At 40.3% G+C, this 20,865-nt stretch overlaps 1 protein-coding gene across 2 annotated transcripts in view; it reads right to left on the bottom strand.

Annotated features, from left to right (window-relative positions):
* LOC115726796 (squalene synthase-like) overlaps positions 1–20,865 on the bottom strand; it is a 117,685-nt gene that overhangs the window by 49,644 nt on the left and 47,176 nt on the right. Inside the window, exon 14 of one of the 2 annotated variants that reach the window (XM_030656840.2) lies at positions 9,269–9,288. The exons of the other annotated variant lie outside the window; for it this stretch is intronic. Within the exon in view, the coding sequence (XP_030512700.1) occupies positions 9,287–9,288 (2 nt within the window). The 3' untranslated portion in view covers positions 9,269–9,286. Of the gene's footprint in view, positions 1–9,268; positions 9,289–20,865 lie in introns of those variants that run through there. 2 annotated transcript variants of the gene reach the window in all.

The following is a 20,865-nucleotide window of genomic DNA, read 5'->3' as shown; positions in this document are numbered from 1 at the left end:
ATGACCCCAAATGGTATTTTTATGTCTAATTTGTGGGGTGCATTTGTAAGGGAACACACAGATCCGAAATGAAATTTTCAAACTTTAAGAGGTCAAAATGAAAAGAAAATTAAAATAAAAATACTGACTATTTTTCTGTATTTTTGTGACCTCGAATGGTATTTTTCTGGATTTTTTGGGTATTTTCCTATTTTCTGAAAAATATCAAAAAATGCGAAAAATATGAAAAATTATTTTTTGTTCAAAAATGGTTCCTTGAGCTTGGCCAAGGCTACCAAAGTTGATTTTACAATTTTCTAATTTTTTGTGAATTTTTTATGAATTTTCAAAAATAAATCGAAAAAAAGATGATTAAAAATCAGGTGTCAACATACCCCTGGATTAATTTTGATATACGTAGTAAATAGATTAATAAGACAAACAGAGTTAAACCGCATGCCAACCATTTATGAAAAAAAAAATTCAAAATTTTTCTTTTCAAAACCTCGGGACGAGAATTCTTCAGAAGCCCAACCCTCGTTAATTACCATAAATGATAAATTTTCAATCGTTGGTTATCGTCATCGGGTTGGTTTGGCATACTTCGATGAAATTCCAAAATTTATGAAAAACATTTGTAATTTTATTGATAGTAAATCAATCAAATTACATTTCATTGCAATAGAAATCCTAAAGTGCAACATGGAATAAAAAGGAAAATTCTAGAAAGTAGCAAAGATTCCCTCACAGGGGAAATGACTCAAGAATGGTTGCTCTTGACCAACGGCCATTTCCATTGATGATTCTTCAAATATCGCTTGAATGATCCGGTAGCGGATTGCTCTGCACTTTGGGCTTACTAGTTGGTTGAAATGCAAATGCCCCGGTCTCAAGTAGATCCCGGATGCGGTGCTCGAGACAATCATCGACCGAATGGCCCCGTTTGTTGGAATGATAGTCGCACTTCTTTGTAGGATCATACCTAGGATACTTCACGGGATTGGGACGTTGGGGCTCAGAGGACAACAAACCCTTCTTGCGTAGGACGGCCAAGACTTGGGAAAGTGTACCGGGAAGTGGAGTAAACGTTCGATTCTTGCGCCGATTCGTCCTCCGATTATGCTGAATATAGCCCGGTGTCCGTTGAGGAGCAAAGTGCATCTTTTGGACCTCAGCTGGTACCTTCTGGACATAAGTCATATTGACTTCGGGGGAGTGATCCTTATCCTTCTTCCCAAGAAATCGCTTCCCAAAAGCAGTAGCTTCACCGTACCATCCCTTCTTCAATCCAGATTCAATTTCTTCTCCCATAGAAATGAGCTCGCTAAATGTTCGGACCGCCGTAACCAGCATGCACGAACGAATTGCCTGCGGGAGGCTAGATACAAACAGCTTCATCAAGTCTCGCTCCGGTGGCTCGGGCATAATCCGTCCCGCCATATTTCTCCATCGAGTTGCGTACTCCTTCAAGGTTTCCCCCTTTTTCAACTTAGTCCGTTCAAGGTCTTCACGAGAGATCGTGACATCTAAATTGAATTTGAAATGTTTAATGAAAGCATTTGCTGCATCCTCCCATGAATCCATGCGATTGATTTTGTGGTTGGTATACCACTGCATGGCAGCACCCTTCAGACTAGCCTGAAATGTTTGAACCATAAGCGGACCATTGGAGACATACTTATTCATCAAACCCTGGTACATCTCAATGTGCTGGATCGGATTAGAGGTACCCTCATACTTCTCAAAGGTTGGCATTTTAAACTTTTCCGGCACCTGGACCCCGGTAAATACCGATAAGTCGATTGGGGCGATGCTTTGAGTCCCCTCGACTTCTCGCAGCCTCTGGTCCACCTTGGCCAAAAGCTTGGCACTTTCGTCATTCATTATCCCGACAGTAGCACCGGGTTGTGGGATGGTCATCAGGGGTGGTGTGATGATCCGAGATGTGGGCAAACCGGTATACCCAAAAGGTTGAGTGGTGGCCCGAACTCCGTGTGGGATAATATTCACGGGAGGTGGGGCGACATTTGTAACTCTAGGCAAAACAACATCTTCAAGGGAAGGCATGCTGTCATAGGTCCCATCGCCCCGAGCCGTTATCCGGGGATCAAAGTTTGTCCGGGCTTGAAACGTAGGTGCTGCTGGGGCAGCCAGCGATTGTCGTTGACTAGTTATGAGTTCGGCCATCATTAATCTCATTTGGGCCATCTGGTCGTTGACCACCTTCATTTGCTCCTCCATTTGTTGCTTCATTCTTTGCTCCATCTAGGCCAACAGTTCAGCTTGCTCAGCCATTTGTCTTGTCCTAGAGCGAGTGTTGTAAAGGTGTGGAGGATCCGTGATATGTTACCTATATAAAAAGTAACTATCAATATGAGCATAATGTATGAGAAAAACGCGCCGATCCATGACACCTATCTAGACCTCAAAAAACGAAGCGGTGACTACCAATATCGAATCGTGCAAAATTCCAATTTCGTCCTCTTTTAAGGAAAAATTTGTGTTAATTTACACATTGATCAAAACAATACCAAAATTTATGGACGCATAGTTGAATTTTTGAGGTGATAGATTAGGATCTTGGAAATGTTTTTTTTTTTTTTCGTTATGAAGACTTTGTGGCCAATTGTAATGACAGAATTTAGTAAATATTAAGGGAGACCAAGAGATCAATTTGAACAGCACCAAGAATACTCCAATAATCAATAAATGAAAGGAACTCTTGAACGATGAAATGAACTGAGAAATTGCTAGGGTATGAGTTTACTTACGGACAGTCAAATAGTCAACAATGAAAGGAAAGCATCTGCAACCGATCGAAATGCTAATGTGGGATCAAGTTAGTCTTTGTTTGAGAGGTTTCTGATCTTCCTTTTTGGCTTTTTAATGATCATATTAAAATATAGTTATGGTGACATTGTGGTCATCCTCATCACACATGCTGTTCTTCGTCAGTCAATCAGATCGCCGCCAGCAGACACGACTCACTCCTATCTGCGTCCCACTACTCTACGCTAAGGGCGTGTATGAAATTCATTCAATTTCTTTATTTCTATTTTACATTTATTTCTGAAATAGAATTAGAATAAAAATTTATTTGGTAACATAATTCTATTTTTTTATTTCAGAAATAAATTTGAAAAAAAAAATGAGAGACAAAAATTTTCTACTTTTCAGAAAAATAAAAATAAAAATTTGCCCCCCACCTCATCGCCGATCGCCGCCGTCCGCCCGCCGGTCATTGTCGCCCGCCACCCACCGCTGGCCGCAACTTCTTGCCACAACCACCGCCACCGCCGGCGACCTCCACCACCACCACCACCACCGCTAGCGGCCACAGCCATCGTCGGTTGCCGGCGACCTCCACCGCTACCGCCGACCACCATTGCCACTGCCACCGCCGCCGCCCACCTACCGATCAAATTTCTATTTCAAAATTAGAAATTTTATGTCGTTATCAAACATATTTTTTAAAAAAAATTTATTCAAAAATAAAAATAAAAAACTATTTTTAAATAAAAAATTATTTATAAAATAGAATGATTTTCGTTCGAACGTACAAAGCAAATCTTTACAAAACACAATTCAGCTTCAGCGTACTCTTTTACAGTTCAGCTTTTTGCTTAACAGGAGTGGATTTTAAAAGATCTTCGTCAAGTTGGGACGAGCAAAGATGGTGTGACGTTTCATCATGAAGATTCTTCTATTGGGTAAATATCTAACGGCTAGGATGAATCTTTAGGTTCCCGAAACGACTTCGATGGTTGGACGGACGGATGGACGGACATGACTCTCTGCACCCTATTTTGAAAATGGTACTTTTAAAGTTGATTCTCCTCTTCCCACTTTGTTTTCGCTGTCGCAACATTAAAGAAGGGGCAGCAATTTGTTAATATGTTTTAAAAAAGAAGACCTGTCCAATCGAATCCCACGATTTTTTTTCGTTGTTTTTTAACATTTCACGAATTGCTCCAAAATTTACCTAGATAATGATCTAAGTCATAGTATGTGGATATTGAGTTGTTAGTACTTTATGTTTTTATTTTAGTTACAAAGTATTCGGTTATTTGCGCAACTTGTGGTGCTGTTTATTGACCTACGTAATAAATTATAAAGGAAACTTTTTAAGCTCTGGCCTCTACCACTAAATGATGATAACGGACCTTCAATAGATGAAAAGGCAGATTTTCTTATTTAATAATTCTTTTGGTCAAATATTTAATGAATTTGGTATTGATGGGGTTCGGTCGTGTATTTTGTTCAGCACAGAGGGAGAGAATGAATGGTGTTCCGGGTTTCATTCTCTCGCAAACTCAAAGAGAAGGCAGCCTCTCAAATTATTCTTCCGTTGGTCGGTTGAGATGAATGCCTTTTCAACTTCTCCGATTTTGGCAACGATTCTAATTTGAAAAGTGATTCTGAGAAGAATTATTTTTTATAATTATGTTTCTTGGATGAGTTTTAAATAATTAGAACGTGTTTAATAACTACACAAAAATTTTGTTCCTAGAGCAAAAACGCGTTTGGTAACTACACAAAATGTTTGTTCCGAAAATAATTTCTCTTCCTAATTTTTATCATTTAAGTCAAATAATTACGTAGTTACTTTGTGAAATTTCATACTACATTTTGAATTAATTGAAGATTAATTCATATTTATTGTTGCATATAATAAATATTTGTACTATTCGATCTAATTATCTTGTCATAATGAGTCATTTTAATATTAAAACAAGATAAATCATGTTGCATATAATTATCTTGTCATAATGAGTCATTTTAATATTAAAACAAGATAAATCATGTTGCATATATATATATATATATATATGCAAATGGAGTTACCACCGATCTTTGAAGAAGGTAGATCGAGAATCTTATCGAATGGTTGAGAGAAACCGTTCGATTCTACGCAACCAAAGAAATATAGAGTCTAGGGACTTGGTTACATCGGTGTTTCCACCGACGCCCTTCCGACACCGAAGTTGAGTATTTTCTAAACATGTTTCATGCAAATTTTTAATTCATTTTTAAACGTATGAGGTAAGCCAATGCTAAATATTTACGCAGGTTGTTTTTGTCTTTTTTCAAAATTTCTAAAACTAGACTAAATCTAAAATACTTAAACTTAAGCAAATCACAATCAATAATATCAAGTACGCAATCAAGGAATCATTACATTGATAAATTACATCATAAACATATGAAGTCCTAAGGGCTTAGAGAAATGTGGTTCGGGTTTAATTTTAAACATGCTTATGATTTTTCTAAAAAAGAATAAAATATATGAAATCTAGGGAATCTATGCCCAAATTTATGAAAATGAGGTCAAACTAGCCTAATATAAGCTTTTTCTATTTTTAAGGATTTTTTGAAATTTCTCTGATTTTTAAGCATTTTTTTTCTAATTTTATATTTTTATATTTTTATTATCTTATATATTTTTCTTTGAAAATAAGACTGCATTATGTTTTAGGTCAAGCGACAAGTGATGAGAGAACTGAAAGGAAAAAGTGAGAAATGTGAGACTTTATTATATTTTGTGATTCTCAAAATTGATTCTTTTTTCAAAACAAACTTTTTTTTTCTTATTTTTGCTCCAAAACTATTTCGGGAACAGAATCGGAATTGGAATCATTTACATTACCAAACATGATTCTCATCGTTTTTTTGTTCTAGGGAATAAAATCAAAGAACCAGAATCGCTGTCATGTAAGCCCTTAAGATAATCTTCGATAAACAACATTTGCCAAGTATTAATGTTTTTTTTTTTGGGTCGAAGCCAAGTGTCGGTGTTAGTCCTTATTGCTCCGTGGTACTTTTCAATTGTAAATTATATATAAGATTCGGGTTAAATTTATTTTTTCTCTGATTTTGTTTAGAAGCAACAAAAATGATCAATTACAATTTTCTTAAAAAAATAATGTTTGACTGGAGCTGATTATAGTCTTTTTAATATTACGAACAATGATATGAATTTCTAAATGCGAAGCATATATATATTTTCATTACACTAGGCATACCTTTCAATGCAGCTAAAGTAAAATAAACTAACTAGAAGTTAGAACTAACAAAGATAACAAACGCTTCACCAGTACAAAAATAAGTTTAAAAAGCAACACGTTATTTCTTACTTATAATTTAGTGCAGGACAGTAACGTGCTGCAAACGAAATATAGGAAATGGGGATTCCCACTTGGTGTGATTTGCAACAAATCTCCTCCGTGGGATTTTTAATTTCTCAAGAAAATCAGACAACTATTCATTTTTCAATTGAAAAATTACTATGTTGACCTTAATTATTTGGGTTGATATCAATGGTGGCTGCCAAAACACAGACCTATCCAATTCCATAGCTTCTAAAAGCTGATCTTCTTCTGAGTAGTCTAATCTTTTGCTCATTCTGGAACACGCAAGACTCAAGGGCCCATTTCAAAGCTGGCGAGACCTCGTTTTGTTTTGTCCCATCCCCTATAGACTTGAGCTACTTCTTCAGCCTATTTGCCCATAATGATGTCCAGAGACCGATCGACACAGGAAGAACTGAAACGACGCTGTGTTGGGAACAACAGCGAGGCTCTACTTTGGCATAAATATAGAATGGAACGCAACTCCATAGGGAGGTCGCACCATTAAACTAGCCATGAAGATAAAACCCCACACACCCCCCCCCCTTTTTTTAACCGTCGGAGATGTTTTTACAACCAATAAGTCGGGGAGAGCTTTGTACACAAGGTAAAATTCATTAGATGGTTGTCATAACTCGTTTTAAATGGCTCATCTTTGTCTCTCAGTTCTGACGGCCACTACTTGCCTTTAGAGGGTGTGTAAGAGCTTTTGGTAAGTCGGTTTCCATTGGGTTCGACTTCTATGCGTATTTGTACCCTTCTCTGTATTGTAAAACAATCGATGCGTTTTTTCTTTTTGGTAAAAAAAATAAAATCAATGACGTTAGCGTCGCTCTTTTTCATATTCTCAGTTTTTTCTAATCAATCACTAGTTTGTGTGATGTTTATTGGCATATGTCTTATTGTCATTTTGTCTTTGCATGACCGGTTGAATGATCTTTGACAGAATGGTTCTGCTGCTCAACATTTTTAAGAGGAGCTCGGATGTTGGTGATAAGAAATTGGTTTTTAGCCGAATTATTCATTCTTGTGATCTTATCAAATTCTATATTTCAATTTTCAAAGATACTTAGACAGTATTAAACTGGCAAGTTCTGGAGAAAAGGAAAAGATTGGTAGTTTGTACTCTTTCTCCGATCGTATGAAGTGTATGCGGGGGCCATTTGGGGCCATATGGTTATTGTTGTGGTCGTTATCATATGGTTCATTCAATAGGAGTGTTTGTTATGCAGGGGCCATATGGTTCTTTGACATGATATAATACTCGTTTTACTTATTTTATTTTGTTAAATAAGGTACTATGGTGATCAATGGCTCGATGGAGATCCTATTCAAGTTTCTTCATATTAGAATTATGAGATCAGCCAAGAAAAAAAGAAATGCATTAGGAAATGCTTTCTTTAAGGAGAATGAGCCTCCCAAGATGAATTTGGAGTACTTAGATTTTGCATGCAAAAATGAGGGTTTTCAAGAATTTGATCCTACTCAAGATCGATGTCTTATGGAAGGTGTGGTGGGTCTATACAGTTTTGTATGTGCACCTATGCTTCAAAGCATAGTCTTAAAACTTCTTGTACAACCTCCTTCATCAAATGTCGAGAAGAATTGGAGTACTTACTCCATCGTGCACTTGGCAAGAAGAAATAAGATGACTCAAGATGTGCAAAAGATTTGATTTTCTTTCATAGTAACTTTCGTCTTCTATCAAGAAAATCTACAATATATTGAAGGTGGGATCAAGATATGAGATATTGGTTGAAATGCATTTGACAAGTTTGAAGATATTGGGGTACTTAAAATTGCGAGTATTTCACTTGATGAGCTTGAAGTTGTGAGACTTTCACTTGATGAGCTGGATATAAAGTCCCTTCTTTTGTCGAAATGAGTGAATAATGTAGATGAATGACTTTTTGTTATATTTGATGGTGAAATATGGTTTGTTTTTTGTTTTCGATTTACTGTTAAATGTTAAATTTAATGGTGGAATGTGGATAATAAATTGCTTGTTTTTTTTTTTTTTTTTTCAAGTTTTATGGATTATTGAAATGAAATGTAGTTGAATTTTTCAATTCGAAACATTGATATTCACAAATGGTGGATCTTTGTTTTTAGTGTAAATTTATTCTATGGCTCTTTTTATTTATTCATTTGTGGAATCATAAAAATGATAATCTATCATCTATATATAAAAATAGATTTTTAATATACAATGTGTCGAAATTTTTTTTTTAAGAAATTACGCGTCGGTGTCGTGTCAATGCTACATAACTTTTTATTCAAGTTTAGTTTTGTACATGAGGATCCGATGTTCGAGTTTTCATATAATGGAAGTTTTCTGTCTTTTTATATTACAATTGGTGGTCAAAAGCTTTTTATTTTCAGTCTCACACATGCAAAATCATGTTACCAATAGAGAGGATATTTTAGTGTATAATACAGTCAACCATGTTGGCTTATGAAAATGCTTTAAAGAACTTGTAGCAGAGCTTAGGCTATCCTTTGAGAGAAAAACGGTAAGTGTTCATCGTGTTACTAACTGTTTTCAATCTTTTAAATAGGCTTGATGGACAAACAGAGTGCTCGGTAAGGCATAAGTTGTCGAGAACGTTTAACGAGCCCGCAATAAGGTAGAGTGCATTTTTTGTGCACAATCTAACTCCTTAAACTATTTTTGTTAGATTGTGCAGCAAAAATGCCCTGATATTTCACACGTGAAAAAAAAAAATCCCTAACGGTTTAGTGATAAGCCAGTGGTCTCGCTGGTAGAAGGCAACATACTTGCTGCAATCGGCTCATCGGTTGCAAAAACATCCCAACAGAAACGTGAAACGCCTCCTGCCATTCCAATGTTTTCAAATGTACCTCTCGAGCTCCATCTCCTTGGTAAGTTCTTGGGAAAAAAGTCATGTTCGTAATAAATTTGATCCACCTAAGAGTATGTGATTTATCTAGATTTAGACCTACTTTGTCATTCTGAATGAATAGGTAAACAAACAAGCCGGGGACGCTAGCAAGCTGGCGATGGCATATCCCATTGAAGCAGAGGTCTCCTTGATGTGGAAGTTGCTCCTCCCACAAAATAATGCATAGTTAACTTGGCAAGCATCACCCGACTTCAGTACATATATACATCGGCATCAACACATGTCTATGACTTGTTGGTGTTCCCACAAAGCCCATCCTGCACAAGAGAGAAAGCAAAGGAATAGAAGTTGTGGGGCAACTCCACGAGAAGTTCGTAGCAATCATTGGTCGCGTGCATTATGCTGTTTGGAACTCACAGTAGTTACTTGTTCTACTTGTCAAGAATTGAGCAAGAATTATTGCCAGTATAATGAGCAAAATGAGGACCTGCAATTCAGATTCTGATAAGCAAATGTTCGTTTTTCTCTTGTTCGGGTTACTTCTCAGCATATTGTTTCTTAGACCAGCCAAATAAAATGCAAAGAGTAACATCCACAGCTTACTACTGCTTCGAAGTTTCCTTGATGTTACCTCTGTTTCCACCTAGGAGAGGTTATTATCCTTGGCTGCATTTCTTTTGCCAATCCATGAAAAAGTAAACCAAGTAATGCTAACTGTTTGATAGCACTTATGGTCATCAGTAAACTGTCCTTTAAATGGAAAAGACGGTTGTTGTTACCATGTAAAGAATAAATTAACCAAGAACAATCTTCACTCTTGTTCTGTCATATTCTTTATAAACTTACTATCTTTGTGATGATCAATTGAGTACTTAGTAACTGAGATTTGACCCTTCACATGAAAATTTTCTATGAGACTATTTCAATATATTGACTCTTCATGAATAGAGTGTTCCATAGAGTATTCACATGTATTCTAGTAACTTAAAAAGATTCACCACTAACACAACTGACTAGCATATTCGATTTCGACCCTTTTTTTGCCAACCGTCAAAAGATGTCAACATGGGTGGTCCTTCTATCCCTTTTATCGGGTTTGTCATGTAGCAAGGTTTCCACGCTCGTGTTATTTGGATTTGATTTTCGAAATGTTAAAACAAGGACAAAGAATTTGATAAATCGGTCGAAGATTCGCGCATTTTATATCTGCAAAATAATCATAATCCTATTTTTTACCTGACTTTCTTCAAGAAATCGCGTAAACATGGACATATTCGACGGTTGATACCATTGAAGACCCTCACTTATGTTCATTGTAACACAAATACCTCAAACTTTATATCGTGTGACAAAAAATTGTTCCAAACCGTACTCACCGTGGCACTAATACCTTAAAATTTTTTCTGTGTTAGTAAAACCCTCAAAATTGCCTCAATCATGAAATGTGCTGGAATCAATTCCGGTTAACACCATCTTCATAATAAATAAAAAATAATTAATTTCCACGGAATAAATAACAGAAATATTGACCACGTTAGGTTAAACAAACTAACAAAAATAAAAACAAGAAATTATATGTACTCTTGAGTCGCTGGTGACAAATACAGTAGCCGGAAGCCCAAGCTGAGCGAGGGGTGGGCTTTGACTTTCAGTCGATGCTCATCTAGAATCCAGATCGACCACCAGCCGCTTCTTCAATGCTCTCCGGCTGCAAATGTCCGCCGTCCATTCCCGTTCTTCCCGGTAGCTTCTTCTCTCCCGCCGTTATTTGTTAAGATCTCCCCCTTTTTAATCACGTGGAATGTTAGGGCGCGCATGGTAACACTTCTACTTTTGAAACACCATCAGAAGCAGAAGTTGATTTTTCAACTTCTCCATCAGAAGCAGAAGTTGATTTTTCAACTTCTCCATCAGAAGCAGAAGTTGATTTTTCTATTTTTGTTTCAGAAGTTGATTTCCGATAAAAAAAAGACGTTTGATGAAATTTCTACTTCTGAAATTTCTACTTTTAATCAAATACTGGTGGCAGCGACCGGCGGCCGTGGCAGCGGAGGCGGCCGGTGGCCAGCGTGCGTGCGACGGCCGGCGAGCGGTGGCCGGCGAGCGGCGGCCGTCGGTGACCGACGGGCAAGCGTTGGTCGGTGACCGGCGGGCATGCATTGGTCGACGGAGTCGAAGAAGTGATTTCTAAAGCTGAGAAGTAAAAATTTTTTACTTCTCAAAGTTGGCTAAAAATCCAACCGTAGCTAGAAATCTCTTTCGAAAGGAGAAATTCCTACCAGAAGTCAATATTTTTACCAAACGGATTTCAGTTTCAGAAGCACTTTTGAAGTGTCTTTACCAAACGGATTTCAGCTTCAGAAGCACTTCTAAAGCAGAAATTCTGCTTCTGAAGTGTTTTCATGCGCACCCTAAAAGTTGAATGCAAGACTAAGAGTAATGTTCATTAAATCATGATGTTTTGAGTGTTAGTTCAAAAGATAAAGTGTGGCATAATGTCATGTGATTCCTTTGGGTTGTGCCACAAAAGCCCATCCTGCACGAGAGAAAGAAAAAAGGAATACAAGTTGTAGGACAATAATCAGAGAAGTTTGTAGCAGTCATCGGTCGCGTATTATGCTGGAAGGAACTCACAGTAGTTACATTGATCTGCATGCAAAGAATTGAGTGAGAATGATTGCCAGTATAATGAGCAAAACAAGGATCTGCAATTTGGGTCCTGATAGGCCAAAAGTGTTGTTTTTCTTTTGTTTGAGAGAAATCAATGAGCGAGTGAGTGTTTCCAGAAGAAATTGCTCAAGCAAGAGTACAAGACCGACCGATGCAAGGAAGCGGAAGGATGGTGAACATAAATGCTTTGCTGAGAGCTGCTTCGAAGAGGAAGGCCTCCGTTTCTGCTTCTTCGCGGGCCCGTAAAGCTCATTGCCTCAAAGTCCATAGAGAACATTGAGAGCCGACTCGAAGAAGCGGAGACCGGAGCCTTTCCCTTCGAGGCAGTCCTATTGATCCGCCGGAAAAGTACAAGTGCCGACCCATCTTCGACGGCTCCGGACGCCTCCCGAGTCTTGAGATCACGAGAAATGATAAAGAGTGAGTGAGAGATGAGGGTGTTTGGGCTTTGGTTTTTATAGAGAACGAGGGCAATACTCCAAGGAAGAGGAAGAAGATGATGAAGTTCGTAGTTAAATGTACGATTTAGGTGTTTTTTGAGTGATCACTGGACTAGACTTGGGTGTAATCATGAAGAATGATAGCCATCGTTCACCATAATGCTTTCCATAATCTCCAATTTCCCTCAACAACCCCTTGCATTAATAGAGAATGCACATTTTCTTCTTCGAGGGTTTTATTTAATGATTCTTTTGGTCAAATATTCAATGAATTTGGTTTCATGGGGTTCGTGTATTTAGTTCAGCATAGAGGGAGAGAATGAATGGTGTTTCAAGTTCCAATCTACGGCACGCTTGGTAAGTCTCACTTGTTTCACTCCTCATGCTTTGAAAGAATGAAAAGTTATTGTATTAAATTATGAACAGAAGGCAATTGAGCAATAAATCGTGCAGAATAGCAACAGACACTTGCCTAGATAGAATGTTTTTATGGATTCCACCATGAAGATTTAAAAAGGCAGTAGAGCGTGTGGGTTTCCAACCTTTTTCTTGAATAAGTTAATACAACAATTAAAGAAGAAATAGAAACGTTCGTGGGCAGCCTGGCATTTATTCATCCAATTTCGGGTAGAATCGGAAACCGGTTCCAGATCGGTCCAATTCTCGATTCCAAAGTTTTTGAAATCTGAATACATACCTAGAGGGTTGGTTTTTAATTTCAGGTCGAGAATTGGATCACTCGGAGATTGATCACCTCTATCTTAAGGGTCTGACATGTATGAGCATATTTTCCGTCGAAACGAGCATAGATATTACCAGCATTCAACAAAATTGAGTGTTTTTAATCGGAAGATAAACAAATAAACACGTTTAGTTGCTCTAATCAGGGCGGTGATCGAGGGGGTCGCAAATCCAAAAGTGAATAATTTATTAGGCAAACATTCTTTTTATGGATAGATCCTGCTTTCTTCTTCTCGTTGTGAACAAACTTTTGGGCAAGCCACCAATTCAACAGTTTTTATTAATTCAACTTTAGTCATCCACTTTGGAAAAACTTGATGCATCATGAAATCATATTTTAAGTAAAATAAACAATTATTTCATGATTTTTATGTCTTAAGAAAGAAAAAGGACGTGACCTCACCGGTTTGTTAACAGCATTTTTGCCCTTTAATTTTTCAGAGCTTTAAAAAAAAAGGAAATATAGTCAAGAGGGCCGCCTTGTGGGACCACATGGACTTAGAAAAACTGCTTGGGATAAAGGTTTTTTTTTTTTTTTAAATGATCTGCAAGAGGTGCCTCGTGCATTTACCTTAAATGGCCTAAGTTTTGTGAGGGGAAATATAGATAAAGTAGAAATGTGGAGATCATGGATTTAGTCAGGGACACCCAGTTGATTTTTAGGCTAGAAATACTCCGTCCGAATAATACCTAACTTATTTAATGCCCAACTTGTCATATTTTCCGTTTTGATTCGTCCCATAATCTTGCCATTGCTTTGGATTCTTTTCTTTTCTTTTTCCATTTTTCGTTTAGTGTAAACAATAAATGGGAAGAAAAATCGGGCTGCCACGGAATGTAAATGCGTATTCCATGAGGATACAACTTGAACTTACAAGTATTGCACGTCCAAATTGGGCTACGATATAATGATATAGACTGATACGAGCAACAATCAAATACGGCTTCAGCATCAGAAGTACATTACAACTACAAAGCTTAAATTGCGGATACACGCAGAAGACTTCAACTCAAGACAGACACAGAAGCCCGAAAATCAGTGTAACTAACCACAATCATTCGCAATTTAACCACAGAAATGAAGTATAGCCCAAGCCTATTTAAATGCTGCCTTGGCCCGCCGATAAGACTCTAGGAAGATTTCCGCCTGTTCTCTTATCAAAACCGCCTGTTCTACCTTTAGGGCAGCATGTTTTGCCTTCAGGGTCGTTCAATCGCAAATCTCGCCAAGACTCCTTCAATTCGTCCAGCTTCTGGGGATCCATCGCATGCATTCCGATTTCTATTACCTCCCGATAGAGCCCCGTTTCATTGACCCGCAATAAGGAAGAAACGCTCCTCCAGTACTCCGGCGGCTTCGACGGAGCAGCAGGAAGCGAGGCGGGCACCTCTCCTTCACATGCCGGAGGAGGACGGCCTCTGCGTCGCCGTGCCATGAGGGACGATGGAGGAGATAGCGAGAGAGATGAGGGGGTTTGGGCTTTCAGTTTTATAGAGACGGAGTACGGGATATCACGAGGAAGAGGGAGAAGATGAGAGATATAGAGGGTTTTCTGGTTGCACTGCAGGCTTTTGCTTGCCAGAGTAGATGTGAAGATCTGTCCACATTGGGAAACGGAGGTCTTGGTAGGGGAAGAGTCGAATCCCACGATATATATATTTCTGTTTTTCTTTTTTCATTTCATGAGTTGCTCCAACATTTACTTATTTAAATGATCTAGGTCATAGTATGTTGATGTTGAGTAGTCAGTATTTTAAGGTATTCTTTTCGTTATAAAGTGTTCAATTTACTTATAAAGTTTTCTTCTTCTTGTTCGGAACAAAATTTATGGCAAGCAACAAATTCAACAGTTTTTATTAATTCAACTTTAGTCATCCATTTTGGAAAAAAACTTCACGCATCATGAAATTATGTTTTAAGTAAAGTAAACAATTATTTCATGATTTCTATGTCTTAAGAAAGAGAAAGGACATAATCTCACCGGTTTGTTAACATCATTTTTGCCCTTTAAATTACTTATTTAAATTATCTAGGTCATAGTATGTTGATGTTAAGTCGTTAGTACCTTAGGGTTTTTCTTTTCATTATAAAGTGCTCAATTTGCTTATAAAATATTCGATTATTCACGCAGCTTGTGGCGTTGTTTATCAACCCATGCAATTAATTATGAAGGAAACTTTTTTCGTGTATTTTGCTCAACACAGAGGAAGAGAATGAATTATTCTTTAAACAAAGAGAGGAGAACAGGTGAGCTGCAAAGAGGACAGATTCACATAGAGATTTGACCCCCATCCAACTTCCCTGGCAGATGAAATAAGTTTCATCTACAAAACTTTCATTTTCTTTAAAGCATTTCCTATTATTAAAAATCAGCAGTAAGTTTTATCTTTTCTCTTTTATGAATTCCTGTCGTTTGGTCCGTTGGGATCTAACTGAGGAAGAGTTCGGAAGGAACAGCAGCCAAATTTTTTCGTTCTTTTTTCTCATCTTAAATACTAACAACCAACCCCACCCCCACCCCCCCAAAAAAAAAGAAATTATTTGATTTGTTTTAGCTTTACTTAAGCATTTCCTAATAAAAAAAAATAGTGTTTGGTTACAGCCAAAATTAAAAATTAGTTATTTAAGATAATCTTCGATAAATGACATTTGCCAAGTGTCAATGTTAGTTATATCTTTTCTTTTCTTTTTAACCTTGTTGTCACGTTGTACTTTTTCACTTTTGAATTTTATATAAGATGCAGTTTAAATTTATTTATGTCCGGTTTTGTTTGGAAGCAACAAAAATGATCTATCTATTTTTTTTTATCCATAATTTCTTTAAAAAATTATAATGTTTGACTGCACCGGATTATAATCTTTTTTAATATTACGAATAATGATATGAACTTCTAAATGCTAAGCGTGTGTATATATATATATATATATATATATATATATATATATACACACACACACGCACACATTGCACTAATAAAAGCAAGACATTATTTCTTACTTACTATTTAGTACAGGACAATAGTGTGCTGTAAACGAAACATAGGAAGCGCGGGTTCCCACTCCGTGTGATTTGCAACAAATCTCCTCCGTGGGATTTTTAATTTCCCAAGGAAATCGGACGGCTTTTAATTTTTCAATTGGGAAATCACTATATCAGCCTTAATTATTGTGTTGATAGAAAATCAACACAGAAACGCCTGAATTTTGAAAATTTCAGTAATAACGCTGAGTTTAAAACTTTTCTAAAACCGAAGTCTATGAAAAAAGAAGAAAGAAAGGAAGAAGAAGAAGAAGCGACCCACTCATAGGTGGCTCGGTTAGTTAGGGCGCATTTGAAATTGTGTGATTAGGCGCACTGGTCCCAAATTTTATTCCTTAACTGAGTACCTGTGATTTAAGTAGGGATCATGGCTGTGAGTTGCTGAGTTAATCTCTTCCGAGAAATAGTCGAGGTGTTCGGGCCAATTGAACGCACTTCGACTGTTTTTTGAAGTGCGCGTAAGCTAATCCGATAACTCGATTAAAAAAAGAAGAAGAAGAAGAAGAAGAAGCAGCGCGTTTAAATATAAAAACAGAAAAGACGAAAAGCGTGAGTGATTGATGATGGAGATTTGACCGGGGCCCAAGCCGCAGTCTTCCTCTTCCTCTTCCTCTTAGGCTTTTGACAAATCAAGTCGCATTCGGTCATTTCTCAAGACAGAAAAGGCACAAAAAAATAGCTTCCAAAAGCTGATTTTTTTTTTTTTTACATTTATTTGGTCTTTTTTTTTTTACGAAAGTAATAAAAATGTCTAACGTGATGACACTAATGGTCGCTGCCAAAAACAGAAAGCCATCCATGACATCGTCAGACTAGCACGCGTTTGAGCTACGAAAGGGTCAAATTTATTGTCTCTCTCTCTCGCACATGTGATTTTCTTGACGTTGAGCCGGCGGTTCGATCCCGAAGCCGAACTTGTAGGCCATTTCCATGGTTGAACCGGCTAGAAACCGGTCTCACGTGGCTTGAAGAATCGAAAGTGATATCTGGGACCAGAGATTTAATAATGCGCCGAACCCATGACCTTCCAAATGAGTAAATGACCATGGATGATGATGATGATGCATCCTCCCCGTCAAAATCATTCTCCAATAAAATCTAACACACTAGTATCACGGTCCGTTCAATTTTGACGAAAATTCGACCGCGATCCATCCCTTGGATCGACCGACCGATCAATCCTTGGATCATGAGGAAACGTGCCTTAAAGAAGCTAAGGATGACCGACTCCATGATCCGGGACAGCCAGCGGATCGACCCATGATCGGGCAAAGACGACTTGCGGATCGTGCGGGACGGCCGGCTGGCCGATCCATGAGCGACCCCGCACGACCGGGTGATTGACCCGCGGATCGTGCGGGGTGGCCGAGCGGCCAATCCATGATCGACCCCGCACGACCGGGTGATCGACACACGGATCGTGCGGGGCAGGCTGGCGGCCGAGCGGAGAACAACCCCGCACGACCGGGTGATCGACCCGCGGATCGTGCCGAGCGATCGAGCGGACGATCGAGTGATCGATCCGCGGATCAATCCCTGGGCTATGCTGATCGACCAGGCGATCAATCCATGGATCGAGTGGCTCGATCGGACGGGCGGTCAGACGACCGACCCTCGAGCGATCCAAGGGATCATGAGGAACGATGCATAGGCCGAGCCGAGCGGCCGAGCGGGCAAGCGGATGATCGATCAAGCGACTGATCCACGGATCGATCCATGAGCCACGAACGGCCGGACGATCGATCCACGGATCATGACGCTCGATCCCACGAATGACCGGGGGCCGATGCGGGATTGACCGACGATCGACCCGGCGCTCGGCCGCGCCCGACCAGCGCTCGACCAACGCTCGATCGGCGCCCGACCACCGCTCGACCCGGGCGGCCAGGCGGATCAGCTAGCGACCGACGTGGACTCGTGCGGGGCCCACCGACCCACGTGATCCGACCGGTTGGTGTGAGTTTGTGACCGAGCTGATGTGGGCTGGTGGAGTTGGCAGCTGACATGGATAATGATTGGATTGAGATGGTTGACCTGGGCGGTGACTGGGTTGAGGCGGGCGACATGAATAGTGTTCGTCGGGCATGAACAGTGGCCGGCGAACAGTAGACGGGATTGGACCGATTGATTCGTGGGGGCCATTTTGGCCGACCCTCCTGTGTATATATGGGGCATGAACCCCTTGTAATTGACACTCAGATTTTTGAATGAGAAAAAGCTTCTCCTCACTCTCTCTCCCATCTTGCGTTCGAGTGTGTGCGTGAGCCGAGCGTGGGTGAGTGGCGGTTGTGTTGAGGCTGACTCGAGAGTGTGTCTTGAGTGCCACACGGTGTCGGGGGAACGTAAGATTGAACCAGCCCGTGACATTTGGTATCGTAGCGATTCGATTCTCGGTGAAATGGCGAAAGGCCAAGGCGATGCGAGTGGTGCTGCTGTTGATCCGACGCACGAGTCCGAGCAATTTGGGGATGATCGTGCCGGACGGACCCTTGAGCCTACTCCCGCGCGAGCTCGGCGCGAACGTGGGGTGTCCAGGGGAATGACACGGGATATGGAGGCCCGCATGTCCAGGCTTGAGCAAGCCATGGACGAGCTTCGTGCCGACAAGGGTAGCGAGGAGGAGTCTAGCAACGAGGAGGAAGCCACGGCTCGGGAGGAGTTGCGAGACCAGGTGCTCGATCCCAAGGACGAGGTGGCCGAGCTCCGTGGCGAGTTGCTGAGTACTCTCACTACCAAGACGGATGAACATCGGGAAGCCTCGGAAGCCATGATTGCAGCCTTGCGTGCGGATGTAGGCGAGCTACGAACCAAGATGGCTGTCTTGGAGATGGCGTGTGCAAGTGGTGGGACAACCATGCACGCCGACCTTCGGGTTGAGGTGCCCAAGCCGAAGGAGTTCCATGGCTCAAGAGTGGCTAGGGACGTCGACAACTTCTTGTACTCAATGAACGAGTACCTGGACATCCGAGGAGAGATGGATGATCTTAGGCGGATAAAGACCATCGCGATGTACCCGCATGGTAACGCCTTGCTTTGGTGGCGTAATCGGAAGGCTGATCGGGAAGCCGAACCGATCGTGACTTGGGAGTCCTTCGAAATGGAGTTCCGGAAGCAATTCTACCTCACCTATGTGGAGGAGGAAGCTCGCGACGAGCCGAGGCATCTCGAGCAAATGGGCAAGATACGTGAGTATATAAGGAAGTTTTGTGAACTGAAGCTTCAATTACCGTCCCCGTCCGAGAATGAGGCGTACTACCGGTTCATCGGTGGCCTCAAGCCGTGGGTGAAGATGGAGCTCAAACGGTAGAACGCGACGACGCTCGCGACGGCCTTGTCTGTAGCCGAGGGAATCATCAAATACCGTGGCAACTCGATGGATAAGCCGGACCCGAAGCCTAGAAGTGGCAAGACTACTGTTGGAGGTGATCGGGCCGGGCCACAGCGATCGATGGCAAACAAGTCGCGACCCACTTACTCGAGGGATCAAGTTGAGTCGAGTCAAGCGAAGAGCAATAAGCTTGAGTGCTTTAAGTGCTCGGGCCCTCACTTTGCCCGGGATTGCCCGAACTAGGGCAAGGTGGCGGCCTTGAAGACGGTGGAAAAAGGAAAGGCCGCCGACGAGCCACGGGACGAGGGATGACTGTCGCGACCCTCTCCGGAAATTTTTTTTCCGGGCGGAATAGGGCTAACGAGCCGATCCCTTAATTTTTATAACCCCGGTTGTCGGCGGGGTATTTTCTAGGATCGCGGATCCCTCCCAAGACCCATTACTCGAATCGCGATGTCGGGTAAAATTTATCGAATATCGAAATTGATCTTGTGTGGTCGGGTGGCATGTGCGATGTGTACATGCAATTTGGAGTCGCCACCGATCGATTTATTGGAATGTACGATCGGAAAACCTTACCGAGCGGTCGGGAGAAACCGTTCGGTTCCGTGAAAACCAGAGATTGGGTCCGGGGACTTGGTTACGCCAAATTTCATATTTGACGCCCTTTCGGTTACCGATGTTGATTGTTTTTCTAACCTAAGAATTCATACAGATGTAATATCGGGTGAGGTAGGCCCTAACAATTCTAAGTTTTTATGCGGATGGGAATTTTCTATCCTAATCAATCACAATCGAAAAAACAATTAATGCGCAATCAAAATCATTACAAGCAGACAAATCAATCAATCAAGGTTTGATATGTCTAAAATGACCCTATCAGCCCATACAAAAATCAATTTTGGGTGTCGGGGTGATTTGGTAAGAATTTGGGGCGGAAGGCCCGGAAGGGTAGAATGGTCATTTTTGGGAGTTCGGGACCCGAAAATCACAAAATTGGGGTCGAGCCAGTTGAAAGTGGCCATTTCCCATTTTTTGTGATTTTATGGAATTTTTCTAATTTTTCCTATTTTTTGGAATTTTTATTTATTTTTCAAAAATATTGGAAATTTTCCGGATCGATTTGAATCAACCCTCGAAGTCTCAAAAATTTTCGATCCAGACTTTATGAGTCCCGAATCGATCTAAGAATTTTTAGAATTTTTTTATGAAAATCCGGGAATTTTTATGAATTTTCTAAGTATTTTTACAATTTTTTTGAATTTTTGGAAATTTCTTTTTTATTTTTTTATTATTTTTTATTAATAAACCGGACCGGGTCAAACCGGTCAAGCCGGTCCGACCGCTCGCGGACCCGCTCTACGTACAAACGACACCGTATACGTATTTATCCTATTTTTTGAATTTTCTAAAATCATTTTCCTAATATCCGAATATACTAAAATGAATGGACGGCCGAGATCAATCGATGAATCAATCTCAACCGTCAGTCCTCTACTAGACAAAACGACGCCGTATCACCGTGAAACGAACGGACGGTCACGATGCAATCTATGACTCAATCTGGGCCGTCTACTCTCTCTTAAAGCAAAACGACGACATTTCATTTGGTACGATGAACGGCTGCGATTAACCCTAGCTTAGATCCGAGCCATTCGTCTTACTTAACGCTAA

This window comes from Rhodamnia argentea, chromosome 6 (genome assembly GCF_020921035.1).
Source record: "Rhodamnia argentea isolate NSW1041297 chromosome 6, ASM2092103v1, whole genome shotgun sequence".
NCBI lineage: Eukaryota > Viridiplantae > Streptophyta > Magnoliopsida > Myrtales > Myrtaceae > Rhodamnia > Rhodamnia argentea.
Note: the sequence above shows the minus strand (reverse complement) of the source record. Positions and strands in the feature narration are given on the sequence as shown.